This window comes from Amblyraja radiata, chromosome 5 (genome assembly GCF_010909765.2).
Source record: "Amblyraja radiata isolate CabotCenter1 chromosome 5, sAmbRad1.1.pri, whole genome shotgun sequence".
NCBI classification, from domain to species: domain Eukaryota; kingdom Metazoa; phylum Chordata; class Chondrichthyes; order Rajiformes; family Rajidae; genus Amblyraja; species Amblyraja radiata.
The window spans coordinates 54,668,759-54,691,367 of record NC_045960.1 but is presented as its reverse complement, the minus strand read 5'-3'; the positions used below and the strand labels follow the sequence as shown (position 1 = coordinate 54,691,367).

The following is a 22,609-nucleotide window of genomic DNA, read 5'->3' as shown; positions in this document are numbered from 1 at the left end:
CAACTCCATACTGGAACGTACTAAATTTTTTTGCTCGAAACCAACAACAAGGTGAGCCTGTGGAAAATTACATCAGCGACCTGAAACATATTGCCGCATGCTGCCGTTTTGCTAATCTGCATTATGAATTCGCCCGTGACAGACGGGTGGGTGAAATCCTCAGTGATAAAGTACGTGATTAATTACTCCGCGACATTGAACTAACCCTGGCCCGAGCTGAGCATGCTTGATGTATTGCGGAGATCATGACCTCTCACACTAAATGAAAGGGGCCCAGACCACATTCCTCATACCGTGTTGATGCTACCGACACCTCCTACCGTAACCAGCGCTCCCAGCCCCACACACCTCTCGACAATCTCAAAGATTTATTGAAAAGTGTTCTAACTGTGGCGGGTCCCACCACGCGGATTGCGAACTGTGCCTTGCCTTTGGAAAACTATGCCATTATTGCAAAAGGAGAAATCATTGCTTTAAATCCTGCCATGCCCGTGGGAATCGCTCACTCCCAAGGCAGTCTGTACACCTGTTAAAACATGAAGATTCTGATATTGAGTACCAAGAGCTACCAGCATCTCCTCCAGTCACCCTTCCCAAGCTTGAAGATAACAGTCATAACATACACTCCCTGGTTGCATCCACTAACAAGTAAGTCAACCCTGAGGTCTCACTTCGTGTCAACAATACCGTTAATGTTGCAAAGATTGACACCGGAGCCAAATGCAACGTCATGTCATTATCCAAATTTACATGGATCAAAAATGCCGAACGTATTGTAAACACTTCGGCCACTTTGTTCGCCTACGGGGGAGGGGAGGTGCACCGAATTGGAGAAGCTGAGCTGAACTGCCACCTAGCGTCACAAGCTCACAATCTGAACCTTTTCATTGTCCGTGGGAAAGTTGCAACTCTGCTTGGCATTAACGCATGCCAGGACCTAGGACTGGTAACTTTTGGGCCTGCTGTCCATCAAATATGTCCTGCCGAGGGCTCCACCCAGCAGATACTTTCCCAGTTGTAGGAACTATTTGACAATAAGCTTGGGAAACTACCCATCAAATGCAAGATTGTCACCGATGCAAATGTCTTACCTGTGGTATGAGCACCACACCGCATTCCGCATGCATATGTGACAGAGTATACAATGAGCTCCAGAGGATGGTTTCCCTGGGTGTCATTTTCACGGTGAACAACCCATCCAACTGGGTTTCCACCATGGTGGTTGCAACAAAGTAAAACAAAGAAGAAATCCGAATTTGTATCAACCCCAGAGACCTGAACACAGCGATCAAACACCCACACTACCCGATGTGCACGGTGGAGGAAGTTGCTGCCCAGTTAGGCAGTGCCTCTGTGTATTCCATTCTAGATGCCAAAAGTTCATTCCGGCAGATCCCGCTGGACCCCGACTCGTCCAATCTCACCACGTTCGGCACCCCCTTTGGCCGTTACAAATTCCTGCGGATGCCCTTTGGCAACAACTCTGCCAGTGAAGTATTCCAGCATACAATGGAACAATTATTTATGGTGTATCCCTGTGCCATCATTGTCGACGATATTCTCATTGCTGGACGTGACATGGCTGAACATGATGCCAACTTGAAAACAATACTGGACCGTGCAAAAGACATCCATTTCTAACTCAACCCTCTCAAGTGCAGATTTTGCATCAAGGTCCATTATGTCAGACACGTATTCACCAGTGATGGCCTCAGACCAGACCCCTCCAAGACCATTGTCATTAAAGAGATGCCAGTTCCCACTGATGTGACAAGTTTGCAGAGATTCTTGGGAATGGTTAACTACTTGGGGAAATTCATTCCCAACCTTAGCGAAATATCTGCCCCCTTACGATAACTGACACACAAGGACACTGCATAGTCTTGGTACCCACAACACCAAATGGGTTTTGAAATCCTTAAATTACAATTGTCCAGTGCCCCAACCCTTGCTTATTTTGATTTAAACCTACCAGTGACACTCACATGTGATGCCTCCCAATATAGACTCGGAGCTCCTTGCCTACAGACCTCCGCCAAAGGAGACTGCAGACCTATTGCTTATGGCTCCCATACCCCGTCTGAAACTGAACAGCGATACGCCCAGATTGAAAAGGAATTACTAGCCGTGGTTTTTGCCTGCACAAAATTCAAGGGCTTTATTTTTGGTAAGTCCGTGGTTGTTGAAACAGACCACCAACCGCTGGTCACCATTCTGAACAAACACTACCTGGTTTGCGACGAACTGGTACTGTAGGACGGAGTCATAATCAAGGGTCACACAGCAGTCATCCCAGCTGCTCTACAGGACAAATACTTTGATGCTGTCCACAGGGGTCACCCCGGCGTGGAAGCAACCTTACTACGAGCAAAGAGCATGTTTTTCTGGCCCGGAATGACCGAATTTGTGCGCGAGAAAGTTCAAGCCTGCGCCGTCTGCAACAGCCTGATGCCACACCAACAGAAGCAGCCCCTGCTCTCATACCCTGTTCCTCCTCTGCCTTGGACCACTCTTGCTTCTGACATATTCGAGTGGCGTGGCAAAGAGTATCTCGTTGGTTCGAAATCGACCTGCTCCAAAGCATGACATCCGATGCAGTCATCCAAAAGCTGTCGTGCCATTTTGCCGTGCATGGTGCCCCAGCACGCCTCTTGTCTGATAACGGCAATCAGTTCACTAGCCCATGTTTCAAAAACTTTGCTCAACTGTGGATTTTCGCCTTATCACCAGCATTCCTGGTCAACAGTCAAACGGACTTGCAGAATGGGCTGTCCGGAGTGCCAAGCAATTAATGGAGTGCTCACACCTTGCCAAATCCGATGTCTACCTGGACCTGCTCAACTTAAGAAACATCGTCCGTAACCCAATACTGGGGTCTCCTGCCCAAAGACTGATGTCCTGACAGACCCGTGCTGTAATGCCTGTGCCCCAACAACTGCTGCAGCCACAGGTTCATTCACCACTTGCTGTACGGAAACAACTCCAGCTGAAACGCGATACCCACATTCGATTTTTCGATAAGTCCAGCAAACTACTTAAACTTCTCTACAGTGGGCAAGTCGTTCGCCTTCAAACAACAAGGGCTATGGCCGTTTGGGTTTCATCCCACAAAAGAGCCGCACTCAGACCTGGTGAGTGCCGATGGAGGGATCTGCAGACTCAACCATCAACATCTCCTTCCTGTGAAGGAACCACGTCCTGCTGTGTCGTATCCTGATGCGACGCGTCCGATCTACCCAACTACTGAAGGACTTTGTCTGTCTTCCCTCACGCCTTGCAGCTGCAGACCAACCATTGGTTGTGTCTCCAGCACCCTCACCACCACGTTCGGTGCCCCGCTCGCCTGCCTCGCTGTGTTTGTCCCCCGGGTCACCAGTGCTCCCGCTGCATGGGACCCTGGCAATCTCGCCGGTGAAGAGAGGAGATGCGGAACTGTACCATTCGCACGTGGAACGGGTTTGTAGGCCTCCTCTTATATTTGGGGATTTTGTTTGAACCATCTGTACTTCCCGTGCGCTATTAGTGTTTTGGCTACTGTATTAATCAGTCAGCACCTAGTAATGTGCTTATTCATATATATCACTTTATTTTAGATGTGTTTCACTTTTTATTCTTTCAAGGAAAGATGTTGATTGGTTACTTTACTTACTAACCAATGTAATGCTTTATTATTACAAGCTCTGCCTACTACCACATGATTCATATTATTGCAACCCGACATGCTGCACAGTACAAGTAACATGCTGTAGTGTGTTGTATGCGTTACTCAATAAATACTGTTGGACCAGATCAGTGAGTATGTTTGATTCACTCAAAATGCAGCCTTACTAATTCTTGTGGAGGATGCTTTTTGTGTCACCTATCCTGAATGATTGTGGTCTCTGAATCAGGAAGTCAGCATCCAGTTGCAAAAGGTTTGTGGAGTCCAAAATCCAGGAACTTGGAAATGAATTGGTCATAATTATGGTGTTGAATGTGGAGCTATTGTCAATAAATAAGAGTTTGGTTGAGATGTCTTTGTCATCCAGATGGCCCAGGGATGAGTGTAGGGCCAGGGAAACAACTTCTGCAGTGGACTTGTGACAGCTTAGAGAATTGCAGTGAGGGGTCGCTGTTGTGCAGTAAAAACTATTGGTAAAGGATCAAGTTATTAATGTCCCTAAAATCTGCTTGTAAATTTCATTTCCTGGCCAATAACTAACTTACTTTATCTTTGTTTCTTTTACTCTGATTAAAATTATATTTTAATTAAAATGTTAACACTATGCAATTGTTCAAATTTTGACATGGCTTTTTCTTTTTAATGAGTGTCCTGTGGAAATTTGAGCCCATGATGACTATCTACTCTGTTTTATAGTCTGGGATTAGTCTAAGGTGGGGCAGTGAGGTTTTGATCAAATGATACCTTCTTGGGTTCAGCTAAATTGTAAAAGCTGATCAAAGAGATTAGTTTGTGTCTGGTTAGTACTTTACTGATTAACCTACAATAGAACAGAGAAGAGGATTTAAAAAAATTTGAAGAGAAGCATTCAGCTGAAATATATTCCCCTCACTATGTGATAAATTGATTAGTATGAGGGTAGGGGCCTTTGGAAAGGATGCAATCTGTCTCAAATTCAAATATTTCTGGCTTTATCAAGCAGGTTTGAGGTCAGCGTACAGTTTTGGTCTCCTAATCTGAGGAAAGACATTCTTGCCGTAGAGGGAGTACAGAGAAGGTTCACCAGACTGATTCCTGGAATGGCAGGATTTTCATATGAAGAAAGACTGGATAGACTTGGCTTGTACTCGCTGGAATTTAGAAGATTGAGGGGGGATCTTATAGAAACTTACAACATTCTTAAGGGGTTGGACAGGCTAGATGCAAGAAGATTGTTCCTGATGTTGGGGAAGTCCAGAACAAGGGGTCACAGTTTAAGGATAAGGGGGAAGTCTTTTAGGACCGAGATGAGAAACAAAAAATTCACACAGAGTGGTGAATCTGTGGAATTCTCTGCCACAGAAAGTAGTTGAGGCCAGTTCATTGGCTATATTTAAGAGGGAGTTAGATGTGGCCCTTGTGGCTAAAGGGATCGGGGGTATGGAGGGAAGGCAGGTACAGGGTACTGAGTTGGATGATCAGCAATGATCATATTGAATGGCGGTGCAGGCTCGAAAGGCCGAATGGTCTACTCCTGCACCTATTTTCTATGTTTCTATGTCAACCAACCAGATTGCTATAGTGTTAAAATCATAGACATTTCACCACATTGTCTACATCATAATCCCCAATGCATTGCTAGTTGAAGTTTCTTCATTGAATGGCTAAGTCTTTGGTACCCCAGGGTTCCGGGAATGTCAAAGGAAGGCGGAAGACTACAGACCCAGTAGAAAATTGTTTTGCAGCACAACTTCTAGTCCAGAAGGAGCCTTGAAAATAAGCCATCCCTCGCTCCACAGCATTCCTCAGTCTTTTAGTTGCTTGTTTCTGCTCCTGGATTCTGCCATTAGCTGCAGACCAGCCTGACGATCTAGCTGACTGACAGATAAGAAATAGAATAAATGACTGCTAATGAGGTCCTGCCATTAAATTTGACAAGGGCACTTGTTTCCAGGATTCCTCACTGCAAACTTTTATGCAACATCCTGTGTACCTTCCTGAATGTATCAATGTCATTGCCTATCTGCTCTCTTTCCTGCTTTCTCTGACAGCTGTCACGAATTCAAACAATTACATTTTCTAAATGTCTACCTACAAATGATATGTCTGTCCAACTAAATATAAGTAATCACTAGCTGTGCTAATTAGTAGTGGTTTCCTTCAAAATTTATATTTTTCACAATTAAAATTGTTAGAATGAGAAGAAAGCTTAATGCATTTACTAGTTTGTGGATCTAATTGGTGGTCTTTTGTACAGTTGCTCTCACTCACAAGACTGCTTCTTAGATCCATATCAAATTTATATGAAAGATCGAGGTACCTTCTGCTTTTTCTTCAAACTTTCTGGAGAAAAAAACTAGCCAATACTGAAACACTAAATAAATATTTCTGCCGGCATATCTGACTAAACCAGTGCTTCATATTAAATATTTCTTTGCTCAGCGTTGATAGGCGATCCTTTAATTGCCTTCATCGTTGTTTCTCTGTCTCTAAAGATGGTCATTTCTCTTCCCAAAATCCAAACTATCAACCAACTTTATTAGTATCCCACTTGATTCAGTATCTATTTCTTTGTGAAATTATTAGATCTTCATTTTTAAATACATTTTGAAATGATCTCTTGAAATATATGAAATATAAAAATCTACAATATTGATTGTTTATTTCATATTGTAAAACAACTTAAATGGTTGGTTAAAAATAGAATTGCAATTATTAAACATAAGTAGTTTATTATATCACCTTATGTCTATATGCCTGAAGCATTTGTTTCTACAATATACCATTCATATGCTGGTGTTTACTGTAGGATATAATTCAAATTCACTTTGCTTTATTTCTATTTGATATTTGTAACCTAGCAAACAATGAATGTCATCAAATGATTTGATTTGAATTCTAACTCTATTTAGTTTTAATTTTCATCTTATAAGGGACCTTATTGTTTTCATAATACCCATCCCTCCATGCCCCAACAATTCATGTCATTATGCTAATGCAGAATGGCTCGTGGGGAAGAATCATAAATGAAACAAAATAGTGCATCCAATTTTGTATTTGCTTTAAATTTATACAGTGGAAATTAGTTTTACCAGTGCAAGAAATGCCAGTGCTTATTGCCTGTGTTCGACTGGCAGGAGTATTCCTTTAGGAATTGCTGTCCACCCAGGCAAATATATCTTAATAAACACATGACACTCGATCTTTCAAATAATAAAGCACAAGTTAATGAATATTTAAGGATTCAGTACAAAATTTATTTTTTACTTGGTACAGTTATGAAATATTAGTGTCATATTTATTGCAAATCAGTATCCCTTTAACCATAATCCAAAAATTATAGGTCAAACAGATTGCAGTTTTTAATATGAATTTCCAATTGCTTGTTGATTACTATGTAATGAATAGTAATGCATATGTTTATACGTAATTTCTATTTTTATTTGATTTCCCAGCACTAACAACTTATTTCTTGATGAACAATAGATTTCATAGGTGCAATATGATGTTTTTTTTGGCTATGTTGTTATAAGAGATTTTAGTTTAGTGTTCGTAACTTGCGTTATCCTCATTTAAGTATGTAACTAGAGGATGCGTTTTCATATGTGTTTACCCAAGGTTACATCATAGCCAGCAATACAATTAAGGAAAATAAGCAATTGCCTTAATACAGTGAGATCTTCTTTTTCTTGAACCTCTCTGATGCAGGCGTTCATAAATGCAACTCGAAATGTCAGGTTTTAAACGTGACAAAAACACGAAGTTATCGTCCCCGGGTGAAGGTGGCAATTCTTCAGTGGATCTTCTTAATAACAAATCGGTTGCTCCAACAAATCTCCTGGACATCTCATTGCTATGCAGCAGCACACCAAGTTGCAATTGCCTGCCTGTTATCTTATTCCTCAAGCGGCGAAGAGTCTGTCAAAGAGTAGGAATGAGCAACTTCAAATAGCTACACTCATTTTTATTTCCTTAGAAGCTCTTCATATTTCTATCTTGAATTGGAATACAAATAGCCGAACGCGGGTTTTTTAAACTTATTTTTCTAACTTCTTCATCCCGGGTTATGGAGGTGCAGAATGTTGCAGAAAAAAGTCAGAACCAGGCGCGTTAGTCGGGCGCTAACTTTATGCCACTAACTTTATGTAAGGTTTTCCGCAAGGAGCAGAAACAGCAGTATGCATCAAAGCATTACAACACACTATGGGGAGCATGTTGTGGGAATGAGACCAATAGTTCAGCTTGACTCGTTTTGAATTACTCTCAGCATTATGTTAGGTAGTGAGAATTTATTATTATTACTGCTGTCACACTTTAAAATTGGTTACGCGGCCCTGATGTACGATCTAATTGTTGGGCACTTTGGGATTCACCTTTACTTCCCACATCGGTTTCATAATTTACGAAATCGATACATCGCCACACCGATTATTTTCTGCACTGTCCATAAGTGACTAGTGCCAATCAAACATCAGTAAAACGCCCATCAATCAAAAACTAAACGCATCCTGGTAACACGTGTGTTGGAAGGAACAGCAGATAATAATAATAATAATAATAATAATTTTATTTTTGGGCGCCTTTCAGACATCTCAAGGACACCTTACAGAGATTAACAGGAATAAAAACATATAATCAGAATAAAATAAATAATAAAGACATCACAGAAACACAAATTAAAAACAGAATTCAGTCCAAAAACAAAAAAAATCAAAAACACAATGTGAAGATGCTGATGCTGGTTTAAACCGAAGATAGACACAAAATGCTTTCTCAGTCTGAAGAAGGGTCTCGACCCGAAATGTCACCTATTCCTTCGCTCCACAGATGCTGCCTGTCCCGCTGAGTTATTCCAGCATTTTGTGCCTATTCTGGTAACATTTCTTTGTCTGATTTCTTCAAACTTGTTCATACTCTAAGATGCTGATCCATTACAATTACATTTCTAGTTTCTAAATGTATGAAAAATATTAAATATATATTTGGGGAAACGTCAATTAGCTATAAAGCTTATCCGAAAAGTTGCCAATATTACAACCAACGCACCACTTTACCTGACAGCCTTTGTCAGGCGCGAACAGTCAGCTCCTCCTTGAGACGCGAAAAAGCGTCAAGATTGCAGCCTCATACACTTGTCCCATAGTTTTATACTCTGCTCACATGAAAACGAATACAGTCCACTGCTGTAATGGTAAAAACGTGTTCCTGAAATATAATGACACGTTGTGTGGGGAGATTAGTCCTGTTTTTTTTCTCCCCGAAGGCATTGCATATTGTTGGAGCCGGGTTTACGCGCGGCAGCGAGGTAAGAACCAGCAGAGGACGCCGTCCACACGGTGTGGATGGGTGGCTGGCTGACTGACTGACGTCACGGGCTGGGTTGACTCCACTCAGCGTTGTGCAAAGTACTGCTCTGGAAAGGAAATGTATCGGCCAGGCTGAGTGAGCTGCGAACTGAAGTAGAGAGAGTGAGCGAGAGAAAGGAAAAGGGGAAAGAAACCTGAAACAAAGTAACAAGCAGAAGAACATCCCGCAAGACCATGAGAGCAGTGGCCTGCGCGCTGTTGCTGCTCTTGTATCAAACTTGTGAGAGTGGGGCGGCGGAATTCTCTACGGGTAAGTGAGTTGCGCCCCGCCGCTGTGTCCGCGTTCCCGGCAGCTGCAACTTTTCCCTCGCCCGGATCGTTACAAGGTGTTGGTGCGCGCTCCCGGGCAGTCGTTGCAAGAAACGTGTTGAAATCCAAGTTCAGAGCAAAAACACTGTTAAACTAAATAAAAACAATCATAGTGTTTCCCTATTATTTTCCACTCCCTCTCCCCAAAGTGAGGATCTTTAGCGACCCCGGTAATTTGTGTAAAGTGCCCGGGAGCGCGGGCTGGAGGCACTGAAATCAGTTGGTGCTTTAACAGGCAACAGCTGTATACGGTCGCTTCTCGGCGAAGTTTGTTTAAAGCACATCTTTTCCGCCGAACGAAGCAACGCATTATTGTTTGTTAACATTTTTTTTTCGTAGTGGGGAAGATGTGTCGATAGTTGGGTGGGGAATGGAATGTTTGGAAGTTCGATTGGGTCACAGCAGCCAGTTTGTGAGAGGTGACGAGCCGGTGCTCGGAGCTTTTCACTCGGGCTTTAGGTGGAGCAGGTTTGCTGCTCGAAACGGCCAAAAAATGACTCATTTCTTTTGTTTGCTGGGCAGGTATTTGTTTTGGTGTCTTCAGGCTGCACGACATATAGTTTTTTAATAGTTCCAATTCGTCCAATGAACAGTCCTCCCCGTTTAAAACACAACCTCGCTCAGAGTTTGAACAACACAGAAAGCAGTTGGTTACTTTCGTACCCAAATGTATGAATGTAGCCCATCGTTGTTCTTTTGTAAAACTAAGTTTGAATTAAGAAGACTACTTCAACGAGTGGAAGGTGGCGTTCTTTCGAACAATGGTTGAGTCCCAGTTGTGTACAATTTAAAATGGAGTGCCTTGGTAATGAAACATTACAAGCAGGCACTCGTTGTTTTCCTGGTAATTTTACACCCATAGAAAGTAAGGTTTTTTTTTGGTCCAACAATACAGTGCTTTCATTGTTTGTAACCCTATAGTTAGCCAGTGCTATAGTAGTATCCAGTTCTCAAACGCCTAAATGTATGTTTTCTAAATGCAGCCACAAATAATTTAGTTTTTTTCGTAATGTAGGAGGTAATGTCCGGCAGAAGTCTTTTTTTTTTTTTTGAATGAGTATCAGACTAGTTTGATTGCAACTGAGATTTCCCTTGTACATTTCTACCATCATTTAATTGAGAGCAAGCCAATTAGTGATTGTGAAATTTTCTTTTTGAAAAGAAAACACTAAGACTATATTTAATTTTCTGATTTTAATTTAAATAAGGGTCTGGGATATCCTCTAACATTTACAGAGAACATCTATTTTAAGTAAAATTACAAATCATGGTTGTTTAAAATGAAAGAGTCTCTGCATACATGTTGAAGATTTTTGTGAAACACAATCAAAAATGCAACAAATAGTTATTTTTTTGACCTGGACAATATTTATTGCCCATCCTTAATTATCCTTTTCAGAAGATGGTTGTATCAACTTGATTGCTTACTGTGCTTTAAGAGTCAACCACATGGGGTGGGTCTAGATTCAAATACAGGTCAGACCAGGTGAGCATAGCAAAGTATTCCCTTTATCCATGACCGTATGTTATTATTCTTTGTCCTCATCTCTCAGACCAGTTGATGCTGTTTTTTTCAATTTCAAAATAATTAACCAAATATCAATATCAATTCCACTGTTGTCTTGGTGGCATTTGAACATGGGTTTCTAGATTATGAAACAAAAATCAAAAAAAATTACAAATCTGAAATAAAAACACAAAGTGCTGGTAACACACTGCAATTCAGACAGTATCTGCAGAAAGAGAAATTAACATTTCAGGTTAAAGACCTTGTATTAGAACTATTTGGATGAAGGATTCTAGACCCTCAGCACTGTTTGTGTTTTCACATATTGCCTGCCCCATTAACTATTTATTTTGGGTGAATTGATCACACTGTCTCCACTGTACTGTAATGTGTTACAATCTGATTTCGGTCAGTGAAATATTGTGCTTTCAGTTCTTCCCAGACAGACCTTGGGGTTGAGAATACTGCTTTCCCTTCAGTTCTGAGATGGCTGAAGGATTGGCAAGCTCTGCCACAAGTTGTTTAGGTGCTGTTTGAGAATATATGTAGGTTGTTTGGGATGGCTACTGTGTCCTCCCATTGGAAAGACCTAAGATGGTCAATGCCTTCCCAGTGTTCATAGGCCAGAGGTCATCAATGGTGGGGAGGGGTTGTTTTTTTTATGAGAACCTCTTTCAATTATTTCTTAAATTGCCTTTAAAAATATTGTCACATAACAAGGTTGATATTTCAACCACTACATTTCGTTTCATTTGCAGATGTATTTCAGAGCAATATAATGACCACAGTGTTCAAAATTGCTCATGAATAAAAGGACATTTTTGCATTTTTGATGTCTGGTATGTGCACATCATCAGTTGATATCATCTCAAAGTATAGTTTTTGAGAGGAATACTCAAAAAACAAAATCATAGTCCAAAGATAATCACTTAATATGCAGTCTTTTCTAATTGGGTATTATCAGTGATTGTACGGGAATGGCAATTATCATCATTAGATAATGTGTGAATCCCATCCTTGTATTTTCAGCACTATTTTGTTCATTAATGCTTGGGATTAAAGGTGATATTTACACAAAGCAAAAAATGTGTCCAATTTTTCTGCTTATTTTCAACTTACAACAAAACATGTCATTGCATTTACAATGTATATAGATATTTTAATTGCAGAGTATAGGATAACATTCAGGTTGTTTCATTTTGCTGAATCAATAATATCTTGAAGGTAGTCTTTTATTTAAATCTTTATAGTACTTTTTAATATTACAATATACTAAGAGAACATTTAGTTCGATAATATACTGTTTTTAACACAATATTTGTGTAATGTGCTTGAAGAGAAAGTTAAAGGCATGGATCTGTGTTAACATGATGTTCCTGCACTTCAGAAACTGACAATTTATTTTGTTTTTGGAGAGCAAGGATAGTAATTACCTGACTATACTGTATTTCAACCATTGGGCTCTTTGCTTGCTAATCTTCATTACTGGTCATAGATTAAGTAATGCGTGGGATTTTGTATTTGCTTTAAACCAATGGCTGCAGGAGAAAGAGGTAAAATGTTGATGATGTGAGGCTTGAAGTTGGGAGTCTATGCTCCATAATCAATTTAATAATTTAGCCTCTGAGGTGGATTTTGACCAACTCTGGTTCCTGGAGAATCATAAGACTATAATTGAAAGGAGCAGAATTAGGCCATCAAGTCTACTCCGCCATTCAATCATGGCTGATCTATCTCCCTCCTAACCTTATTCTCCTGCCTTCTTCCTTTAACATCTGATACCCGTACTAATCAAAAATCTATCTCTGCCTTAAATATATCCACTGACTTGGCTTCCACAGCCTTCTGTGGCAAAGAATTCCACAGATTCACCACCCTCTAGCAAAATAAATTCCTCCTCATCTTCCTAAAATAATGTCCTTTAATTCTGAGGCCATGACCTCTAGTCCTCGACACTCCCACCAGTGGAAACTTCCTCTCCATATCCACTCTATCCAAGCCTTTCACTATTCTGTACATTTCAATTAGGTCCCCCCTCATTCTTCTAAACTCCAGCAAGTACAGGTCCAGTGCTTACAAATGGTCATCATATGTTAACCTACTCATTCCTGGGATAATTCTTATAAATCTCCTCTGGACCCTCTCCAGGAGTGATTTGATTTGGCAGAATTAATTCAATGAGATGGGTGCATCTCAACTTTCTTTTTGAGAATCATATTTGTATTAATTGTCAAGTTTTTACCCCAATCGTCTACGAAGAAATTAATGTAATTTGTCCCTAAACTTTGCCTTCTACTTTCTTCCTTTTTAAGATTTCATTTTAATGTATTGGTTGTCTGTCTGAAAGTCTCATTACATGATTTGTTGTAAACCGTTGTATGATTATAGTGCCTACTAGGCTCCTTTTACAATACTTAACAATTCAGATTCAGATTCAGATTCAACTTTAATTGTCATTGTCAGTGTACAGTACAGAGACAACGAAATGCAGTTAGCATCTCCCTGGAAGAGCGACATAGAATATGATTTCAATAAATAAATCTATTTAACAATGTTAGTTGCTATACATGTGGTACTTGTTGTATGATGACAGTGGTACTGTTCCTGTTAGTTATTTTTGAATTCATTCCTCCCAGTACAGACGGTTAAGGCAAGCTAGTAGTAGAAGTTGCATTCTTCAAGTCTCCCTCCTGTTAAAAATAATTGAGACAATAGTCCAGTTCATGGTTCATTGTAGGGAGACAGCTCCATGGGGAACTGTAGCCCACCGCTTCTCCTGTTAATCCCCTCTTTCAATTCTATATTTGCATTGTGGAAGAATGGAATGTACTGGGATTTAGATGCTGGTGGATTTGACCTTTTGGGCTGTTGTTCGATCCTTCATTGATCTGAATTTAGAAGATGGATGCAATTTGAATCTGGTCCTTGTCTTCTATGGTCGGTGCACAGGATCCAGCACCATTCATTTGTAATGGGCCGCTGACTTTCATACAGATTACGTTTTTGTTTATTTCACTCACATATTTGTTTTAATAATGTGCTTTTAATCACATTTATCATTTTTAAAATGTTACATCAATTTCAATTGGGCTTAAATTGCAATTGAGTTTATTTAAATGGTGAAGAAGACCATGATGTTGTTGGTGATGGAGCTTTAGGTTTCGCTGAGCATGGCCACTGTGACTGTGTCAAGAAGGGTCTCGACCCAAAACGTCACCCATTCCTTCTCTCCAGATAAGCTGCCTATCCTGCTGAGGTACTCCAACATTTTGACTAGCCACCGTGACTCACAGGCTTGTGTACTGGTCCTCCAAAGGTTATGGCAAGGTTCCGTTCCTGAGACAACTGTTTGTAACCTGAACAGTTTAGGTTAGATATGCAGCAGGGAGCCAAGTTCCCTCATGTGATTGAAGATTGATTGATTGATTGAAACATACAGCATAGAAATGGGGCCCATCGGCCCACTGAGTCCACTCAACACCAATCACCTGTTCACACTAGTTTTTGCACTATCCCACCTTTGCATCCATTAGCCGCATATGAGGAGCAATTTACAGAGGTAAATTAACCTACAAACCTGAATGTCTTTGGAATGAGGAAACAGGAGCACCTGGAGGAAGTCTGTATGGTCCCAGGAAGAACGTGGAAAGGCCACACAGACAACACCAGAGGTCAGAATCGAACCCAGATCTCTGGCACTGTGAGACAGCAACTCTATCAGCTGTGCTTGCAGTAGCAAGCAAATTTATCCTGCTGATCTGCCAAATGCTTGTGCACACATACAGGCTGTACATACAGTGCATTCAGAAAGTATTCAGACCCCTTCACTTTTTCCACATTTTGTTATGTTACAGCCTTATTCTAGAATAGATTTAAATTATTTTTTATCATCAATCTACACACAATACCCCAAAATAAAAAAGCGGAAACAGGTGTTTAGAAATTTTTGCAAAGTGATTAAAAAGAAATAACTGAAATATGACATTTACACTTGTATTCAGACCCTTTTACTCAGTACTTTGTTGAGGCACCTATCGCAGCGATTACAGCCTCATGTCTTCATGGGTATGACGCTACAAGCTTTGCACACCTGCATTTGGGTCATTTATCCCATTCTTCTCTGCAGATTCTCTCAAGCTCTGTCAGGTTGGATGGGGAGCATTGATGCACAGCTATTTTCAGGTCCCTCCAGAGATGTTCGATTGGGTTCAAGTCCGGGTTCTGGCTGGGCCACTCAAGGACATTCACAGTCTTGTCACAAAGCCACTCCTGCGTTGTCTTGGCTGTGTGCTTAGGGTCGTTGTCCTGTTGGATGGTGAACCTCTGCCCTAGTCTGAGGTCCATAACACTCTGGAGCAGGTTTTCATCAAGGATCTCTCCGTGCTTTGCTCTGTTCATTTTTCCCTCTATCCTAACTAATATCCCAGTTCCTGCCACTGAAAACCATCCCCACAGCATGATGCTGCCACTAACATTCTTCACCATAGGTATGGTATTGGCCAGGTGATGAGCGGTGCCTGGTTTCCTCCAGGCGTGACGCTTGGCAGTCAGGACAAAGAGTTCAATATTGGTTTCATCAGACCAGAGAATCTTGTTTCTCATGCCTTTTGGCAAACTCCAAGCGGGCTGTCACGTGCCTTTTACTGAGGAGTGGCTTCCGTCTGGCCACTCTACCATAAAGGCCTGATTGGTGTTGTGCTGCAGATATAGTTCTCCTTCTGGAAGGTTCTCGCATCTCCACAGAAGAACTTTGGATCTCTGTCAGAGTGACCATCGGGTTCTTGGTCACCTCCCTGACCAAGGCCCTTCTCCCCCGATTGCTTAGTTTGGCCGGGCGGCCAGCTCTGTGAAGAGTCCTAGTGGTTCCAAATTTCTTCCATTTAAGAATGACGGAGGCCACTGTGCTCTTCAGGACCTGCAATGCTGCAGAAATTGTTTTATACCCTTCCCCAGATCTGTGTCTCGACACAATCCTGTCTCGGACGTCTACGGACAATTCCTTCATCTTCATGGCTTGATTTTTGCTCTGACATGCACTGTCAATAGACAATAGGTGCAGGAGTAGGCCATTCGGCCCTTCGAGCCTGTCAACTGTGGGACCTTATATAGACAGGTGTGTGCATTTCCAAATCATGTCCAATAAATTTAATCTACCACTGGTGGAATCCAATCAAGTTGTAGAAATATCTCGAGGATAATCAATAGAAACAGGATGAACCCAAGCTCAATTTTGAAGGTCATAGCAAAGGGTCTGAATACTTATGTAAATGTGATATTTCAGTTGTTTATTTTTAATTACTTTGCAAACTTTCTAAATACCTGTTTTTGCTTCATTCTGGGGTATTGTGTGTAGATTGATGATTAAAAAAAAAAAAAGAATTTAATCCATTTTAAAAATAAGGCTGTAACGTAACAAAATGTAGTAAAAGTGAAGGGGTCGGAATACTTTCTGAATGCACTGTAAGTCAGGCGTTCATTACCTGGAAAGGATCTGTTCCGCATTTCCAGAGCTCTTTGCCATTTACGTGGCTCAAGTCAAAAAAATACCTGTCTGGTATCATGTAGCTCCAGGAATATTCAAGAGCTTTGATACTATCGAAATCGAATCAAAGTGTTTGATTATCACTGTCCAATGGCTTAACAATTTACTGTGTCTGATCTCTGTACTTATGACAAGACACAAAGAAGCACTTTCACCAAGGAGTCATTAGTAGTAACTGACAAAGTACAGGCTCTACCGCCTGGAAGAACACGAGGAAAGGTGTCCATGAGGACACGACGGCAGGTGTTGCTAGTTACAGTCATATCATAAGATGTTAATGTACAATTTTAAATTGTAATCAATGTGTACAATGTCAATTACTTTGTTTTAAATCCTCACCTGTGGGGGAGTTTCAGAAATGTGGTGTTACTGGTTTTCCATGCTGTGTCTTTATTTACACAATGATAGACAATGTATGGAACTGATAGGATAGCAATTCATGTTGTAGCTTTACTTGTATGTCTGAGGGAAATGTTATTTATGTATTCTAGAAATATGTACTGCAGTCTTTGAAGCTGTTTTGTAAGTTACCACTGCAAATAATTTAATGAAAAAACACACATTTTCTTCTCTAAATAACAAGCAAAGATAACCACAGAGCCACTGATTAATTTAGAGTCACAAAGGCATAGAGCATGGAAACAAGACCATGCCAGCTACTGAGTACAGTATTCAAGTAAACTATGCATCTCCTTTGAATCTTGCCCCTTTCATCTTAAAGCTAGGCCCCCAGAATTTGTGATATTTCCATCTTGGGGCTGGGGGGCAGAAGGCTGTCTAGCCTACCAATGCCTCCCATAGTTTTATATAATATCAGTGCTTACTTTTTTTGATACACAAATAGTGAACAAATTCAGTGGGACTCTAGCTCTTACTCTAGCTGCTAGAGATTTACAAGTAGATATTGGTCAATGGAGTCATACAGCGCAGACATAGGTCCTTCAGCCCACAGAGTCTCTGTGGACCAAATCATTCTCATTTATGATTACCTCTATTTTATTCTCTCCTTATTGTCATTTTTCCCTCTATTCTTTTACCTGCTGACACTCTAGGATCAATTAACCTTAATTGAATGGTTAATTAACCTTCAGGTCTTTGTCATGTATAAGGAAACCAGAGCACCTGGGGGGGATACCAGGCACAGAGAGACTCCGCACTCCACAGTGCAGTACTGGAGATCAGGATTGAACTCTGGTCACTGAACCCTTAAGGTAGCCACTCTACTCACTTTATAACTGTGCTACGTTGTAGCGTTTAGTATGCCATTCCTGACCAGTGCTGAATTAGAAATTATTTTGCACTGTATTGATGCTTCTAAAGCTTGATTCCAATCACACTAGTACAGTCGGCAAAGATTTTTCAGTCTAGGCTTGACATGAATCTGAGTTCTGAAGGAGAAAATTAAAGAGCTAGGCCCAATGAGCTGGTAATTTTTAATTTTTTATTTTAACCCAGTTTTATCTCATTAATCTCGGCTAATGGGTGTAACAGTGGAAATATTGAAAATATAAATGTAAATGAAACGAGTTTTTAAAATAGTTTGTTATCGATTTAATGCAAAGAAATGCAATAAGGTCAAATTGAAAATCCAGCGGCGACCAGAAAGACGCTACGACTCTTTGGGGGGGGACCTTACAGGTGACACTCTGGCGACCATGTGGCAACAGCCTAGTTGCCTGCAGTCGCCTAAAAGTTAGCCTAAGTGGGACAGGCCCTTTAGTGTATATTTAAAAAATGTCTGGCATTTCTGTAATGATGTAGGTTAGAAGATTGCAACTATTCCCTAGTTTATGGGAGGGGCAGCCAGTAGTCTAACAGTGGTGAGTAGCTGCTTCTGATCCGCTTTCAAGCTTTTGTATTTTCTACCTTTCAGAGTGGAGAATAAGGATTGACCAGGGTGAAATAATATCATTAATTATGATGGCTGCTTTTCTGAGGCAGTGTGGCATGCAGCTGGAGGAACTGGGGGGAGGCTAATTTGTGTGATGCACTTGGGTACATCCACAACTCTGACGTTTCTTGTTGTCTTGGGCAAAGCTCTTTCCAAGCCAAGCTACAATGCATCCTGATGAGATATTTTCTGTGGTTCACTGGTATCATTCAGGGAATGGAATTTGCCATTCTTATCCTGTTGGGGTTAAATGTGACGCATTCTCCTGATGCCGCTGAACTGAGAGATGGATAATAAATGGCAGCAGTGACATCCACAACCCGTGAATTAAGAAGGGGAAACAAACCCAAATACATTTCTCTCATATTTACAAGTAAAAGGTACACAATATGAAAGCTCAAAGTCCTCAAGTCTGCAGTATGCTTTTGTTTAATTTTGTTAACATCAACATTGACTTCTTGCATTGTAAATGTATGTTGTTTAACAGACTCAAATGGGGAATTATACTGTAGTATTTAACTTTCTCCAATGGGGTTTTATACCATAGTATTTACTTGATATTAACTTTCTCCAATGTTTTTGGCAATAAAATGTCGGAATACTTTTTTATGGAGTAAGGTTAATGAGATGTGCCTTTTAGCTGGTGATTACATTGTCACCTTTATAGCAGGTGTAAATTAAACCACAGATATGTTTACTATAAGTGTCCACATGTTCATTGGCATGGTTTTTCCCCCCAAATGTTTTCACTTGCCTATAAATTGGGTATTTATCTTATCTTCATCTGGTGACCACGTACAGGCCAGCGAATGTGTTCAAGAGCAGGAATCCTCATTATTGCATTTACCCATTATTATCCCAGTATAAAAAACAGTGAATTGTTATTGATCAGAAGTAAAACTAAACAACAATTGAATTGGTGCATTAAATTTAAAGAATATACTGCAGTTGCAGAAAATCTGAATTGGTGCATGACTTTTTTTTCGCCTCTATATATGTTCTCTATATATTTCTCTGACTTAATGATGTAATCATGCTACATTAATGCCTTGCCTTTCCATGCCTCAACTTAGAATATACTGCATTATGCACAGCACTTTTGTTTTCTGGATGTAAGCACCGGTACGGTGTAAAGGCACCTCAAAAGTCAAACGTCATTGTTCCATTTTCTAGCTCGGTGATACGTATGTTTATTAATCATGCGTACCACCACCTGTTTGACAAAAAGGGCACTGATAATACAGACAGTATCCCTCGGCTTAGCCGACATTGGATGAAAATTCGAAGGTAGACCATGCTGGATAAACTCAGCGGGTGAGGCAGCATTTTAGAGCGAAGGAACAGGTGATGTTTCAGGTCGAGACCCTTCTACTATGGCTTTGATCGATCTAATTGGTACCATCCTTCTAACTGCAATAGTTTGCAAGTCTGGAACGAGTAGTCAAGTTTGATATCAAGCAATCTTTCCTGGTCTGATAACATCTTCACTGCAATGATGTCCATCTATAGTTCAGGTGATAACACAATCACACTGGATGTTATTGCATTACTTTCGTTCCCTGCAATGCCATGCAGAGAAACAGAAGATGCAGCTAAGACGGCATCTGTGGAAAGAGATACCATTTCCGATTCAAGTCATCCACCTGAAGCATCAACTCTTTCTCTCCATATACTGCTTCACTTTTTGAGCACTTCCAGTATTTTCTGCTTTTATTTCAAATTAAAAATATCTATAGTTATAGTCTTTTCCAGCAGTTCCCTGGCACCATGTTTGGACCATTTGCAGACTTGTAATTTTCTTTGAATTTACCTGTTGAATAGCGAGAAGGACAATAAACTAGTATATTTATGAAAGTGATGTCATCCTTCATGATGTTAACTTCCACCCACACAAGTCATTTATACTCAAGGATATTGGAACACCTTGATGCTGTTGAACATTTGCAGTTATTGTCAAGTAAAAGGTGGGCTAGTGTGGATAATAACTACTTCAGGTTTATTGAGACTGTTAAATTGGAAATTGTTCAACTGGAAATTTTAATATTAGCATATCTATGGAGCATACATGCTGCCCAGGAATGATTAACGACTGAGTGCCTGTTTTCCATTCAACATAATTTGCTCAGAATTTCAGTGAAACTACAGTTGTGGCTTGATGAGACCAAATGTTGATGTTTAACAATCTTATTTTGCATGTACTTGAAATGGCAAAACTGGATATGTTGTCATAGGCAGAGCTGCAGGTTAACATACAATACCTATTGTGGAAACCCAATTGTTTCATAGTCCTAGAGTTATGCACCATGGAAAGCGGTCCTTTGGCCCAACTCATCCATGCCAAACAAGGTGTCTGTCTGAGCTATATCCTTCTCCCTGTAGAAATAAGGAACTGCAGATGCTGGTTTAAAAAATACAGAAAATATGTGCAGGAGTAGGCCATTCGGCCCTTCGAGCCTTCATGGTTGATCAGCAAAAATCAGTACCCCATTCCTGCTTTTTCCCCATATCCCATGATTCCTTTAACTCTAAGAGCTAGATCTAACTCTCTTGAAAACATCCTGTGAATTGGCCTCCACTGCCTTCTGTGGCAGAGAATTCCACAGATTCACAACTCTCTGGGTGAAGACGTTTTTCCTCATCTCAGGCCTAAATAGCCTACTCTTTATTAGTACATGCAACATGCCTTGTTATTAAGCTGATCCTGGTTCTGGAGTTTCCCCAGCATCAGGAACATTTTTCCTGCATCTGGCCTGTCCAATCCTTGAAGAATTGTATATGTTTCTATAAGCTTAAATTCCAGTGAATACAAGCCCAGTTGACCCATTCTTTTAACAGTGAATGCTGGAGTAACTCAGTAGGCCAGGCAGCATACCTGGAGAACATGGATTGATGTTTTGGGTCAAGCCCCTTCTTCAGACTGATTGTAGGGTGGGAAAGTAAGCTGGATGAGGAGGGGCAGAACAAAGTATGGCAGGAAATGTGTGATCACATTCGGCGGGGGGGGGGGGGGGGGGGGGGTGGGGGTGGGGGGGGGGGGTGGGGGGGGGGGGGGGGGGGGTTGATATGCAAATGGTTGGACAAAAGGACAGACATGAAAAGACAGATGCAAGTGAAAAGGACTGAAGACATGAATTGTGAAGCCAGTGTAAGGATTGGAGGGGTAGGGTGTATCTCTAGGTGGGGTTCGTAGGAGGTTCACTAAAAATAGAGGATTCAATGTTCATATAATTGGGTTTTAAGCCACCCAAGTACATTATAAGGTGCTATTCCTCCAGTTTACATGTGGCCTCACTCTGGCAATGGAGGAGACCCAAGGCAGCCAGATCAATTAAAATGGTAAGAATGAAAATGGTTAGCAACCATGATATCCATGATATCCAATAGGCCTTGGGGGACCAAGTGCAAGAGTTTGGCGAAATGGTCACTGAGTCTACACTTGGTCTCGGTGATGTACAAGAGACCACATCGGGAATACTGGATGCAGTAGATGAGGTTAGAGAAGGTACACCAGCATTTGCTTGTGTGGCTTGTATCCCTCAAAGGCTCTTTTTGTCTCTTTGACCTGTCCACGTATACCTGTACTTTGTAACTGTTCCAACATTAACAGATTCCTCTGACAGCTCGTTCCATATACCCACAACTTGTTTATTGTCATGTACTGAGGTACAATGGACAATAGGTGCAGGAGTAGGCCATTCGGCCCTTCGAGCCAGCACTGCCATTCATTCTGATCATGGCTGATCATCCACAATCAGTACTCTGTTCCTGCCTTCTCCCCTTATTCTCTGACTCCGCTATCTTTAAGAGCTCTAACTCTCTCTTGAAAGCATCCAGAGAATTGGCCTCCACTGCCTTCTGAGGCAGAGAATACCACAGATTCCCAGCACTCTTTTTTACAATTAAAAAAAATTGTATACAGTTCAATAAAGCTTACTTTACATGAGCACAATCTTAGATTAATTGCAAAGCATATAGAAATATTCCACTGAGACAAAATACAAGAGTCACCAAGTTTTCGCTCAATTTTCAAAATCCAAATTGCTTTAAGTTCAGCTGGCCATAAAGGTCTGTTGTCCTGGCTGTGTTACAAGGTCAGCTTCGCCAAGTGAAGTTTTAGGCGTCCTACAACACTCAGTGCTGCTCCAGGCCATATCTTGTCCTTAGAACACGGCCTGATCCAGTTGAATCACAGGCTGCTGCAGGATCTTCAACCATCACCTCAGTCCGGATCCTCTCATCAGCCAGCGAGCTGTCACCCTTCTCCTCGCCCGGCCACCATTCAGCCTATGTGCCCTGGGGATGCCTAGCACAGCTGAATTTTCTATATTCCTCTCTGTTGAACGTCACTCTCTGG

General features: G+C 41.0%; 1 protein-coding gene and 1 long non-coding RNA gene across 12 annotated transcripts in view; one reads left to right on the top strand and one right to left on the bottom strand.

The window, feature by feature from the left end:
• Positions 1-6,844: 6,844 nt before the first annotated feature.
• Positions 6,845-8,877, bottom strand: LOC116973308. Its single transcript, XR_004412035.1, has 2 exons — positions 8,687-8,877; positions 6,845-7,558 (listed from the first exon to the last, which is right to left on the bottom strand). It is a non-coding gene; the product is annotated as an uncharacterized LOC116973308 (long non-coding RNA).
• A 156-nt stretch (positions 8,878-9,033) lies between these two features.
• ptprk (protein tyrosine phosphatase receptor type K) overlaps positions 9,034-22,609 on the top strand; it is a 575,861-nt gene continuing 562,285 nt past the window's right edge. For 5 of the 11 annotated variants that reach the window (XM_033021236.1, XM_033021234.1, XM_033021235.1 and 2 more), the window contains exon 1: positions 9,040-9,256. In XM_033021236.1, coding sequence (XP_032877127.1) covers positions 9,181-9,256 — 76 coding nt within the window. In that variant the 5' untranslated portion in view covers positions 9,040-9,180. Of the gene's footprint in view, positions 9,257-22,609 lie in introns of all 11 variants that reach the window. The other 6 variants (XM_033021241.1, XM_033021239.1, XM_033021237.1 and 3 more) reach the window with 2 other exon arrangements.